The sequence below is a fragment of the Chiloscyllium plagiosum genome, unplaced genomic scaffold, assembly GCF_037043375.1.
Source record: "Chiloscyllium plagiosum isolate Xiang-an unplaced genomic scaffold, Cpla_swu_hap1 HiC_scaffold_32, whole genome shotgun sequence".
Lineage (NCBI taxonomy): Eukaryota > Metazoa > Chordata > Chondrichthyes > Orectolobiformes > Hemiscylliidae > Chiloscyllium > Chiloscyllium plagiosum.
The window spans coordinates 3334963-3349142 of NW_028270170.1; the positions used below are offsets into that span (position 1 = coordinate 3334963).

The window sequence follows — 14180 nt, forward strand, 5'->3', positions numbered from 1 at the left end:
AAGGCAGTGAGTGACTGAAAATCAGAAGGTTCAGTCTCTACATGGTCACATGGAGGACCAAGTTGACCATCACTTCAATCTCATAGAATTAACATAAGACAGCCCTATGCTGTTTGACCTGAACTGCAAGCAGCTGGGGACCAGCAACCAAGTAATATTAACTCAGAGCCCTGAGCCACTGTCTAACTGTGTTACCTCCCAACAAGAATACTCAGTAATTTTCTATTTCATTTAATTCCTACAGGCCCTTCCTCAGTGAAGCTTGAAACTAGAGGCGACCTGTCCTTCTTTTACAGAAGAGAGGAGGTGAGCAGCTTTAATCAGGACAAAATAGCTGGACTGACTCTGGAATTCACAAGGGTTATAAAAATAATTTCTCTACATCGATCAAGGTAGCAGGCTGGAGTCACTATTAGGGTTTCAGAGATGTAGGAAGAAATTGGGGTTAAGAGATAATAAGATTGTCACGTATTTCTTGGAACTGAGAGTCAGGTCAATATTTATTGTCCTTCACTAATTGCCCTTAAAAACATGATAATCAGTCCATGCAAGTCATAGCTTTCCCCAGCAGTTTTTAATACAACTGAGTTGTTTGCTAGATTATTTCAGAGAGCTGTCAAGAGTCAATCACATTGTTGTGAGTCTGGAGTCCCATGTCAGCCAGACCAGGTAAGGACAGCAGATTTCCATCCCTAAATGACATTAGTGAACCAGGCGGATTTTTATGAAGACCCAACAGTTTCATGGTCATCATGAAGGACACAAAGTTTTCATTCTAGATATATTTAATTTACAGTTGTACAAGGTGAGGCCTTTTCTGGACTGCTATGTGTAATTCTGGTCACTCTGCTATGGGAAAAATATTATTAATTTGGAGAGGGTTCAGAAAAGATTTACCAGGATGTTGCTGGGTATGGAGTGTTTGAGATATAAAAATAATCTGGAAAGGCTAGGACGTTTTTCATTAGAGTGTCGGAGGTTGAGGGGTGACCTTATTGAGGTTTATGAAATCATGAGGGGCATGGATAAGGTGAATGGCTTGGGTCTTTTCCCTAGAATGGGGGAGTTCAAAACTAGGGGACATGTTTTTAAGGTGAGAGGAGAAAGATTTAAAAAGGACATGAGGATCAACATTTTTACACAGAATTGTTTGTGCCAGAGAAAGTGGTGGATGCAGGTACAGTTACAACATTTTAAAAGACATTTGGATAAGTGTATGACTAAGAAATGTTTGGAGGGATATGGGCCAAGTGCAGGCAAGTGGGACTAGTTTAGTTGAGGAACATTGTTGGCATAGACTGGTTGGGCTGAAGGGTCTGTTTCTGTGCTGTATGACTCCAAGGCTCTATGACATTGAATTTATATTAACCAGATGCTGTGTTGAGATTTAAACTGCGATCTTGTTTAGTTCTATTGTCACTCCAGGACAGTGAGAGCAGACTGATCACAATTTCTATCTCTCATTAAGAAAGTCCTACCAAAAACCAAATCTCAATTGCGAAGGCAGAAATTAAACCTGAAGCAGCAGAGTATGAAAACTGAACAGGATGCACCGAAAACCAATAAAACAGTGCGAGTGCTTCTGGGAGAGCTATATGGAGACAAGGAGTACCTGGAGAATCTGCTCCTCGACAAGGGTAAAGATTCACTGTCTGTATAAATTCACTAATAAGGAGCTAATCAGTTCAGTTGTTCACTGTTCGCTCTGCCCACCTGTGTGAACATTCTGAAGTGACTTTACGACCATCAGATGTAGCACCAGGAGCTGGAGCCTGGAGTTAATCGTTATTTGTAAGTAGGTTGATTGTGGTGCTGCAACAACCTCTGAGAGTTGAATCCACCAACTCAGCGCACCCTCTGGTCAAACTGGAAGGGCCTCTACTCTTTGTGGTAAACTTCCACACCCCACAACAGCCCTCACCCTCCACCACCCCCATGTCCTCCACCCTTTACTGTACAGTCATTGGGCCCCAGCATCAACATTCTCACCCCTCTCTATGTCTGGGACCTCCTCCAGCCTCACCCTTTCATTTGTTGTGGTGGTCCCAGATACTAGAGGTCTCTCAGGATAAACCCAAACCCTCCCCACTTCTATGTCTGACATTTAAAGCAGGACTTTTCCATAATTATTATTTGTCCCAGTTAATTTCCTCCCAAGGGAATAACTTGTCTCTCCCTGGGAGGGAGGCCTGCACCTTCATTTGTGCTGACTTTCAGTGAGATCAGTTTGTACTCTCAGGAGGATCATCCACCCATCCATAGTCTGTAATAGGCTACATTCTCAATAGGAACAAATTACTGCAGATGTTGGAATCTCTCCTGAAGACAACAAATGCTGAGATCACAGTGGGTCAGGCAGCATCCATGGAAATAGAAAGTAAGCTAATGTTTCGAGTCTATTTATGATATAGTTTGTGGGGGGGGGAGCACACACACAGGGCCTGGGGGTAGTAGATGTAGATGGCCAAGAACAAAAGATGTTGATAGTTCAGATTAAGTGATTGGAATCATTCTCACACATTCTAATCTCATAATCTGAATTGTTTATTCACCAGCTCTCTACACTCACTACCACCAGGCCCCGCGCTCTCTCCTCCCGCAACTACAGCATAAATGCCATCCCCTCCACACATCATTTCAGCTCTGATGAAAAGTCATCTAGACTCGAAATGTTAGTTTGCTCTCTGTCCATCGATGCTGCCTGAACTGCTGTGATCTCCAGCATTTGTTGCTTTCAGTTACATTCTCAGTGACCCAGCCAACATTTATTCCTCAATAACCACCTAATCATCACCTAGAGCAAATGATCAGGTTATTACTTAATCACTATTTATGGAATGTTGCTCTGCACTGATTGGCTACCACGCTTCCTACACCGCAACAATCACTGCACTTCCAAGAGTACTTTGCTGACTATAAAGCACTTTGAAATATTCTGAGGTGTGAAAGGTGCCACATAAATGCAAGTTGCTGCAGGCGGTCACACACCACTAGTGGGAGCTCCAGCCCATCTAAAAATAACAAACCTTTCACAATTTTAAATAAACTTTCAAACTGTCACAGAGTCACAGAGATGTACAGGACGGAAACAGACCCTTGGGTCCAACTTGTCCATGCCGACCAGATATCCCAACCCAATCTAGTCCCACCTGCCAGCACCCGGCCCATATCCCTCCAAACCCTTCCTATTCATATACCCATCCAGATGCCTTTTAAATGTTACAATTGTACCAGCCTCCACCACATCCTCTGGCAGCTCATTCCATACACAAACCACCCTCTGTGTGAAAAAGTTGCTCCTTAGGTCTCTTTTATTTCTTTCCCCTCTCACCGTAAACCTATGCCCTCTGGACTCCCCACCCCAGGGAAAAGACTGTCACTTTATCCTATCCATGCCCCTCATGATTTTATTCTTCACTATCCTATCTACCTACGACTCCACTTTCAAGGAGCTATGAACCTGCACTCCAAGGTCTCTTTGTTCAGCAACACTCCTCAGGACCTTACCATTAAGTGTATCAGTCCTGTTAAGATTTGCTTTCCCAAAATGCAGCACCTCACATTTATCTAAATTAAACTCCATCTGCCACTCCTCAGCTGATTGGCCCATTTGATTAATATCCCGCTGTAATCTGAGGTAACCTTCTTTGCTGTCCACCACACCTCCAATTTTGGTGTCATCTGAAACTTACTAACTGTACCTCTTATGCTCGCATCCAAATCATTCATATAAATGATGAAAAATAGTGGGCCTAGCACTGATTCTTGTGACACTTCCACTGGTCACAGGCCTCTAGTTTGAAAACAACCCTCTACCACCACCCTCTGTCTTCTACCTTTGAGCCAGTTCTGTATCCAAATGGCTAGTTCTCCGTGTATTCCATGAGATCTAACCTTGCTAATCAGTCTCCCATGGGGAACCTTGTCGAACGCCTTACTGAAGTCCATATAGATCACACCCACTGCTCTGCCCTCATAAATCCTCATTGTTACTTCTTCAAAAAACTCAATCACGTTTGTGAGACATGATTGTTGAGCATGAAGAGGTTCTGGGAGGAGCAGGCTGGAAGGCTCATTGCCCTGAACATCAGTGTTAATGATTCAAGTGGCTGTCACCGAGAGGAGGCTTGGAGAGAGGGTCCAGTGCTTCCCCACACAGACTGAGGAAAGTATCCCCTTCTCTGCTGCCCCTAACACCAACCACCCAGTCAGCTGCTTTTGGAAGGGGAGGACTAGATGGAAGGTTGAGTCCCTTCCTGTTCTGCTTATCTGACAGAGAGTCTGCACATCAAAACAACCAAACAAAGGTAATCCTAAAAATGCCTCCCTTGACTCAGGACCACTCGGTTTCAGGAAGGCCCCAACCTGCAGCAAACTCTGCTGTTACCTGATCTCACCTCGGACAGGTGTAGTAGAGGGGGCACAATTTACCTCAGTACCCCAGCGCTGAGGGAGAGGGGGATTAATGAGTGCAAAGTGGGACATATGGGGATCAGTCCTCCTGAGACCTATCTGATGGTTCTGTTGCAAATGGGTCTGAAAGGGTTAATACTGGGCAGTACCACCCACCATGGCAATCTCTAATGAATTTGGAGGCAGAACAGTTTAGGGTCTTCAAGGAGTGAGACCCAATAACCAGTTCCTCCTTGAAGTCACTGTCACAATCTCCGTTATATCAGAGAACACAGGAGAAACTCAGTAGGGCTGGCACCATCCATAGAGAGAGAAACACAGTTAAAGCGCCAAGCCCAGTATGACGCTTCTTCAGAACTGTCCTGTCACATGCTGCCAAAACTGCTGAGTGTTCTCCAGCATTTTCCTGGTTAGCTCCCGGTTTCTAGAATCCACAGGACTTTTCTATTAAATTGTAACTAGTTGCTAACAAACAATATCTTATTAAATACAAAGGCCTCTTCTAGTGAGACCAGGAATCATAGAATCTCTACAGTATGGAAACAGGCCATTTGGCCCAACAAGTCCACACCGACCTTCCGAAGAGTAACCCACCCAGACCTATTCCCCTACCCTATTACTCTACATTTACCCTGACTAGTGCACCTAACCTACACATCCCTGAACACTATGGATAATTTAGCATGGCTAATTCACCTAACCTGCACATCTTTGGACTGTGGGAGGAAATCAGAGCACCCGGAGGAAACCCACACATACACGGGCAGAATCCGCAAACTCCATATAGACAGTTGTCTGAGGATGGAATTGAACCCAGGTCCCTGGCGCTATGAGGCATCAGTGCTAACCACTGAGCCACCCTCTCCCACACTAGACCTAGCAGGCCCTTCAGTCTCTGACCCTTAGAAAGGATGATGGTAGCAACCTTCATGGTGAGCAGCAGCAGCTCATAAAGCAACGTGAGCTGGTCCTGCCCTTCCAATAGAGACATTCCGGGAGAACTAGAGAGAGTGAGGGCTTGAGAAGGGGGAGGTTGGTAGGTGGTGGTGGGGGTGAATTTATTGTAAGAATTGTTGACGCATTTTCCTTATTGTGAGATTGACAGACCAAGATGTTCCCCATCCTTCTTTTCAGAACTGATGAAAACCAACACAGAAAGTGGAGGCACCATCCAGGAACTGATTGTGAACGGGATCACATTCCTGGATACACGCACTGAGTTCTGGAGGCAGCAGAAACCTATCTTCGCCCGAGAGCGTGAGCAGCGAATAAAGGCACAAAGCTGGAAAACCCAAAGGAAGCAAGCTGAGACAGAGCAAACAACCTTCATCCTCCAGCGCATGGAGGAGATTGACATGTGTATGTGAGAATGACAACTCCTGAAAAAGATCCTTCACTGTTGCAGTAGGAATTTTCACTAGAATGAATCTCCCACTACAGGCACCTGAGTAACATGTAATGTGGTCAGGTATATTAATCTCACTCTCTGCCAAACTGTTAGGACAGGGACAGCACAGGGTTAGATACAGAGTAAAGCTCTCTCTACACTGTCCCCACATCCTGGGACAGGGATAGCCCAGGGTTAGCTACAGCATAAAGCTCCCTCTACACTGTCCCCATCAAACACTCTAATGACAGGGACAGCATAGGGTTAGGTACAGAGTAAAGCTCCCTCTGCATTGTCCCCATCAAAAACTCCCAAGACAGGTATCATTTATCTGTGTTCTGAACTGTATGAACCATCAAGTCCCAGGGGTGACCCACGCTCAGTGCCGAGTCAATAGGGTTAGTGATCAAAAGCTGATGATTACTGCTTTAAAAGTCATGAGTGAGGCTGATGTGTGAGAATGATGTGCCTTGAGGCTCACTCACTTTCATTTTTGCCTTGTGTTTGCTCAGTGTTGGCTGATGGTTATCCTGAGGAATGTAAGACTAAGGCCATGGAATTGGTGCAAATTGTGAAAGAGTGGTCACAGAGAGAGGTTCCTAACAAGGCTGAATTCCTGGGAAACCTGTATAACACCATCGGGCTCGCCCAAGTTGAGCTGGGAGAATTTGAGGATGCTCTGACAAGTCATCAGAAAGACCTGCAAATTGCCAGGAAATTGTGAGTGTAATCCATTGCTTGTTACTGCTTCCAAACCATCCAGATAGCCAAACAGTGAAGGATAGAACTGGAGGCGATTTAAACTTATTCTATTTACAGAGACACACATTACTAATGTGCAACTCCTAATGCAACTAGCAGTTTCTACCTGGAAAAGGAGCACAAGAGTATCCTTAGTCAATGATATCTTCCTGAATACAAGGAAAAACCCGGTTAATGCACAATTAACAACAAGCTTGAAACCCCAACTCTGGAGTTGGGTTCAGTTTTCCACAAAAACGATACTGACACAGTGTCCCACAGCAGAGGCCTACGCTTCCTCATGGTTTATCTGATTTCGAAGGGGATGATGTAGCCACTGTTGGGCATTTCCTGAGGGATTGGGATGAGGGCATGGGAAAGGGAGGAAAGGGGGAGGTAAAATCCAGTCTTCTTCATTACCATTGTGAGCCCTGCCAGAAAGTATTGAGTTGGAAGGGCAGGTTGAATCTTACAGTCTAGACTCAGAAAAAAATGTTGATCAGTTGATGGTGCTGGGAGAGGGAAACTGATGCCAATAGTGATAGAACAAAAAAAAGGCTCCTTTTAGCGAGGACAAAAACATAAAATACATGCTGTTTTCAAATTCTTCAATGGCTTTGCCTCTTCCTATCTCTCCAATCCTTTGTGATTCCTTTGTGAATGTAGCTGTGTGTCCAACCCTCTGTCCCAGGACGTGTGACTCAGTGATAAACCTTTTTTTCTGATGAAGTGCTGATAAAGTAGTTTTATTATGCGAAGGCATTGTATAAATGTTGCTGTTGACAGTGCTCAGTATGTCTTGCGGCTCTATACTGCCAGTGCAGCAGCTGAATGCAAGTCGATGGTAGGCAGAAAACCAGAGGTTCCCGGCTTCGGGATTGAGAGCAGGGCTGACCAAAAGGCTGAAAGTACCTGCCTGACTCTGAGCCTGGTAATGAGGCTCAAATCCAGAAACTCAACCTGAACAATTGGACAGAATTAAGATAATTAAAAATAGCATTACAAAGAAGTACTTCCTCATCATTGTTTTTATAATTGTAAACAGTGACAACCTAGAAGCAAAATCAAGAGCCCTCGACAACATCGGCAGAGTGTACGCAAGGATCGGTGAATTTTCAAAGGCTGTGGAGGTGTAAGTATAAGGCTTGGTGTTGAGATGCCTATAAGGATTAACCTGGAATCCCATCGACAGGTGTGTCTGGTTCCAAATTCTGAAGGTATTTTGTATGGGAACAGGATCATGTACGGGGGCGGGCAAACTCCTACCTGATGCTTAGTCCTGGTACAAGACTTCATATAATCATAGGTTGTACTCTAGTGAAGGTGGAAGGGTAGAGTCCATTATTATAAGCATCCTACGCACCCTGACTTGAGTTTAAGGCTGTACGGCAAAGGTACTGCAGTATCCAGAGAGCAAGGTATAGACGTGACACCACATTTCCAGCTTATGTTGAAGCATGAGTGCCCTTGGCATTTTTGGGTAAAGCACTGAGTCCAACATTGATTTCTCACCTAACACACTTGTTTTTGGAATCTCATTGTGTGAATAGTTACCCACATATTGATAGCCAATTGCTGTGACCTGTTTCTGATGTGATGAAGAATATCAATGAGAGATATTCTCACTCTCAAGTTCAGGGCTTCCCAAAGTGGAGGTTGGGACCTCAAATGGGGTCATGAGTTGGAATTTTAGGGTCTTGTGATATCAGCTATGAATATAGTAGTAGCTGTCCTCCTGTTTTTGCTCTCATCACCCATCTAGCCAGTTCTCACTGAGGGATTAAGACAATTTCCAAGCATTGATTTGGGGTCACAACAGGAAAATGTTTGGGAAACATTGGAATCCAACCATCCAGCATTAAATGATTAAAAAAAAATTTAAACAGATCCTTTTCCTTTTTATGTTGATGATTCCAGATTAAAAGGTGAAATCACTACAGTCCTGCTTTCTGATTAATGATGGTTTAACCTGAGGGTCACCATACCTCAGGCAAGGGAAGAGTTTGAGAAGGAGAATCCTTCACAGTAACCGCAGCTGGTGGGAATTGAAACCACAACATGGGCATCACTCTGTATCACCAACTAACCATCCAACCAACCAACTGAGCTAACTGACTTCCATGGTCCAGGTTTGCTGTCACAGTAAATAGTGAATAGCAGAAAGTTGGAAAGCAACATTAATAAATGACATGAGAGAGAAACAATCTAGCAGCTGCAGTGTAGGAAATATGAAGTTATCCATTTTTGGATGTCAAGAAAGAGCAAAGTATTTTCTCAATAGCGAGAAACCAGGAATAATAGGGAAGTAGAGAGATTTCAGGGTTTCTTTCAAGTGTGGAGTTTACTAAAAAACTGTTATCAAGTCAAAGGGATAATATAAGATTATTGGCCTAAACCTTAAGGACAGTGGATTGCAAAGGGAGCAGAGATGGCTAAACAGAGATGGGGAAACGTCTTTTCCTCTCAGAGAAAATTCTTTGAAACTTCTTTCCTCAAAGGCAATGGATACAAAATCTTTAAATATTTCTAAGGCTGAGGTAAGTAGATTCTTGATGAGCAAGGGGATGAAAGATTATCAAGGGATATGCAACAATGTAGAGTTGAGCTTAAAATCAGATGAGCCATGGTCTTAGTGAATGGTGGAGCAGGCTTGAAGGACTGAGCAGTGTCCTTTTGCTCCATGTGTTTGTAAGGATGGAATTTGCTTTCACTTCTTTGAAACTCTGTGGAGACCCCATTTCACCTTACCTTTGAGTATTGCACCTCAGGAAGAATTACTGGTCTAGGAATGGGACAGATTGACCAGAATGATCATGGGTCTCTGGTTATGAGTTTGCATTGATTAGGGTGGTGTTTCCTTGAATATAGAAGATTGAGGGGACATCTAATTGAGGTGATGTAGATGATGAAAGGAAGTAATAGTTGTTGGTAGAGAGAAAATGTTTCCCCTGGTGATGGGGGAGGGAATGCCCAGAAAGAGGGACAAAACATTAAAATTACAACCAGGTTATTCAGGGGTGATGTTGTTAAACAATTCTTCATACAAAGAGGGGTGAAATCTGTAACTCTCTCCCTTTGAGGTTAAAGGACAGTTTGTTTGAGATGGAGGATGGTGGTCAGTTGGAAATTTCAGAACAGAGATTGATCGATTTTTTTGAGACAGGGTGTTGTGTTTCAAAACCAAAGAAAGGTCAATGAAATTAAGATTCAGATCAGGTAAGGTCTAATTAAATGGGGGAGCAAGCTTGAGGAGTTGAATAGCCTTCCTTTGTTTTTATGTGTTGGGGTGTTGGCGGTGGTCTAGTGGTAATGTCCTTGAACCAGTAATGTAAACCAATGCTCTGAGGATAGGGTTTAAATCCCAGATGATTGAACTTAAATTCAAAAACTAGCCTAATGACAACCCAGTGATTGTTATAAAAACCCATCTGGATCATTACTGCCCTTTAGGAAAGGAAATCTCTCATCCTTACTTGGTCTGGTCAACATGTGATTCCAGGGACGTAGCAATGTGGTTGACTCTTAACTGCCCTTTGGGCAATAAATGTTTGCCCAGCCAGCAACACCCGCCATCTAATAAATGAACAGAACAAAACCAATAACTATGGGATTCTAGTTTTCTTGAAAAGGCTGGGCTTATTGTTATCACTGGAGTAGACCATTATTCAGCTCCTCGAGCCTGTTTTGCTATTTACAGAGAGCCTGCCTGATCTGTAACCTCACTCCATGTACTTGCCTTTGGCTCATGTCCCTTAATACCTTTGTTTAACAAAACTTTACCTATCTCAGATTTAAAATTAACAACTGATCCAGTGTCCACTGCCATTTGTGGAAAGCGTTCCAAACCCCTCCCACCCTTTGTCTGTAGAAATGCTTCCTGACATCTCTCCTGAACAGTCTGGCCCTAATTCTCAGACTTTGATCCTCGTTCTAGAATCTCCAGCCAGTGGAAATCATTTATCTTTATCCACTCTGTCTTGTCCTGTTAATATCTTGAAGACTTCTATCAGATCACCCCTTAACCTTCTAAGTACATGAGGTCTCTTGCTATTGAGTTTGTGCACTTAAGTAGATTAACCATTATGCCAGAACAGTGGTCTATGGTTTTGTGCAGCACTTTAACATAGCAACTGGAAAATCCCAGTATTGTGCTCCATGAATTGATCTCAGCTGGTGTGTAGAAATATTACTCAGCAGTTTAGGCTATGAAAAGGCAAAATCAATCAGGATTCCATCCCCCAATGATTCTGACCAAAAAGCATTTATCTGTGTGGATCATCAGACAGGGCAAAGGTAGTAAGGGATCTGAACCAAAGGCAAGTACATGGAGTGAGGTTATAGATCAGCCATGATCTCTATAAATAGTGAAATAGATGATGATACAATGTCTTTAAGTGGTATATTTTGTCGTGGATCTTTTATGAAAAGAGGTTGAGACAGAGGTGTTGAGGGGCTGTTCCAATCCAATAAAGTAAACAGCTTGTGAGGCTATGGGTTTTTTATAAATAGAAACAGCATGAATGGGTGGAGTCAGGCTCCCACAGAACTAGGTTTTCATTTAACTTTCAGTAGTTGTTGGGGTTATGAAGCTGTCATAGATCTCTCCCTGCTACAGCAAAAGGCTTGAGCTCTCTTTCTCTGCCAGAATTTTTTCTTCATGTTCTTTCCTCCTGGATTAGAGACACATTGCATGTGAGACAATCTATTTTACTGAATTTGCCTTTACCAATGCTGTCTTTATGGGATGTTACTATAATGGAACAGTTGCTATTTAGTAATTAAGTAATCTGTTATGGTTAAGTTTTCCACTAGAGTTTAAGTTATACTAACCCTTCTTTCTTGTGTTTATATTATAACTGTAGATGAAGAATAAAGTCTGTTTTGCTTAAAGACAAGTAGTGTGACCAATCAAATTACATGTAGAACGCAGCACCTTACACTTGCCTTTAAATAAGATAAAAGTTAGAATCTCGGCTATCTTGTTGACATATTTAAAGGGGGTTTGGTCTGGTCCAAAACAGACATGATTTGATTGAAAGATATAAGATCCTTAGAAGTAAATGAGGAAAGGATATTTCATTTTATGAAGAATCGAGGACTAGAGGTCACTGTTGAAAGATTAGGAGCAGCCCATTTAAGAAATTAGGCAAAAAGAATCCCTGACAATCTTTGATACTCTCTTCCTGATAGGGCATCAGAAGTAAAGTCTCTGAATATTTTTCAGTCCAAGGGAGATAGGTTCTTGTTATGTGAGGAGTTGAAAGGTTGTCAGAGGCATGTGAAAATGTGGGGTAATTGAATCAGCCATAATTTTATTAAATGGTGGAGCAGACTCAAACAGAAGAATGGCCAATCCTTGTTCATATATTCATATGTAGAACCAGAGCCAATGAGGAGAGTGCCCCAGTTTCCTTGACTGTGAGCACCTACCCAGGGGAGACTAAAGACTAAAATTTGAACCTTTTCTAGTCTCTGTAGCTGAGTACCACAATCTGCTAGTTCCAACACACACAGGGAAATTCTGTGTGGTTTCTTTATGTTTCCGTGTCAGGCGAGGCAGCATTAACTGAGCTGCTGATTGTTGTTCATTTTACCAAATTAAAAATTATCCTTTTAAAACTTCCTGCTTTTGGGAAACTGCATCATTTTATTTGGGATTTTGACAGTTGGTCAGAGAAGGAACCTCTAACGAAAACCCACCTTGAACGTACTTGGCTCTTCCATGAGATTGGGCGATGCCACCTGGAACTCGGCAACAACGTGGAAGCTCGAGATTACGGTCTGAAGGCTTTGGCATCGGCGCAAAAGACGGGAGATGAAGAGTGGAAAATGAACGCCAATGTACTTGTGGCGCAGGCTGAACGTAAGATGGAATATTTTGCAAAGTCTTTCCCAAAATCAAACTCATGACAAATCCTCCATATTCATCCAGTTTGGACATAAATGTAGCTTTAAATTTCTTTTATTGTCACTTTCCATAGTTTTGTACTAAAAATGAGCCATGCCATTACAATCAAAATAAACTTCCATTTGGGATGATGAGTTTATAAATTTCATGTTTATAAATTTCATCATCTGGGATGTTGCAGAATTTTGAGGAGCTTGGTCCTAGGTTTCTGGTTTGAAATCTTTCTAACAGAAACTAGCTGAGTTCACACATATAGAAAGAGTAAGTCACTGCCTGAGGCATCCTAGAATGTCCTGTCAGAACTTTATTTGTCTGTCGGAGAACTGAAGACTATATTATGAAGTTAACATTAATTCTGGTGGGAAATGTACAAGATTTCAAGAGTTTTGATACAAGAGTTCATTGATCACCTCAGGCTCACTATCCAAGATTACCTTGTATATTTGGTCACTGCCCGAGCTTTGCGTTGGATACAATACTATCTAGAAGACCAAATGTGACAGATGGCTGGAGTCAGTGTCCCTTTGAACAGTGTTTTTTTTAACACACTCAAGCCCCCTGCACATCCATAAAATTGAAATCCGGCTATTGGACGTTCCAGCTCTCTGCTGTGCAAAGCCAGTAGAGTTAAATCCAAGAGCTTCCATACAGAGGACCAAGAATATAAAAGGAAACACCCTAATGTGCTTGTCTGATGTCCTTGGTGATGCAGTTCTGACTCAGTCGACAAAAAGGACACATGCTTCATCCCAGGACTGCAGAGGAAAATAACAGGGAGAAAATTCACACAATCCATAAACTTTCACTATTTTTTATTCTTCCAGTTAAACAAAGCAAACTTCAGACGGCAGTCACATTCTTTGAACAGGCATTGAGCAAAGCCAGGCTGCTGAATGATGAGCCAGCACAGGAGGCAATCTCAAATGTGAGTAACTCCTGTTTAATCCATGTGGTGTTTCATTGTTGCTACTTTCCTGTGGTTCGGAGGTACAGGGTCCCTGCTGATTTAGCAAAAACGGGAAAGAGCCAGGCACTGACTCTGTTCAAATTGGCAGCTGCTAGATAATTCAGGGCAGATTCACCATCCTCTGAGTTTCACTGAAACTTTTGAAGTGCTGCCAACTTTAATCACAGCTCCGTTCAGCCTGTGTGTCCCATGATATGATCCAGATACTGTAATTCACTGCCCAATTCGCTTCCTCCTCGAATCCCACTGCATCAAACTGACAGACATTTTCTTAAATAGAACATAGAACATTACAATGCAGTACAGGCCCTTCGGCCCTCGATGTAGCACCAACCTGTGGAACCAATCTGAAGCCCATTTAACCTACACTATTCCATTCTCAGCCATATGCCTAACTAAAGACCATTTAAATGCCCCTAAGGTTGAAAAGTCTACTACTGTTGCAGGTAATGTGTTCCACACCCCTACTACTCTCAGAGTAAAGAAACTACCTCTGTCCTAAATCTATCACCCCTCAATTTAAAGCTATGTCCCTTGTGCTAGCCATCACCATCAGAGGAAAAAGGCTCTCACTGTCCACCCTATCTGACCCTCTGACTATTTTATATGCGTCAATTAAGTCACCTCTCAACCTTCTTCTCTCTAACAAAACAGCCTCAAGTCCCTCAACCTTTCCTCGTAAGACCTTCCCTCCATACCAGGCAACATCCTAGTAAATCTCCTCTGAACCCTTTCCAAAGCTTCCACATCCTTCCCATAATGCG

The 14180-nt window shown here is 42.8% G+C and overlaps 1 protein-coding gene across 6 annotated transcripts in view; it reads left to right on the top strand.

Annotated features, from left to right (window-relative positions):
- odad4 (outer dynein arm docking complex subunit 4) overlaps positions 1-14180 on the top strand; it is a 94033-nt gene that overhangs the window by 6985 nt on the left and 72868 nt on the right. For all 6 annotated transcript variants that reach the window (XM_087977716.1, XM_087977718.1, XM_087977717.1 and 3 more), the window contains exons 4-10: positions 245-306; positions 1469-1637; positions 5548-5772; positions 6313-6520; positions 7587-7673; positions 12208-12404; positions 13274-13374. In XM_087977716.1, the coding sequence (XP_087833842.1) occupies positions 245-306; positions 1469-1637; positions 5548-5772; positions 6313-6520; positions 7587-7673; positions 12208-12404; positions 13274-13374 (1049 nt within the window). The remainder of the gene's footprint in view (positions 1-244; positions 307-1468; positions 1638-5547; positions 5773-6312; positions 6521-7586; positions 7674-12207; positions 12405-13273; positions 13375-14180) is intronic.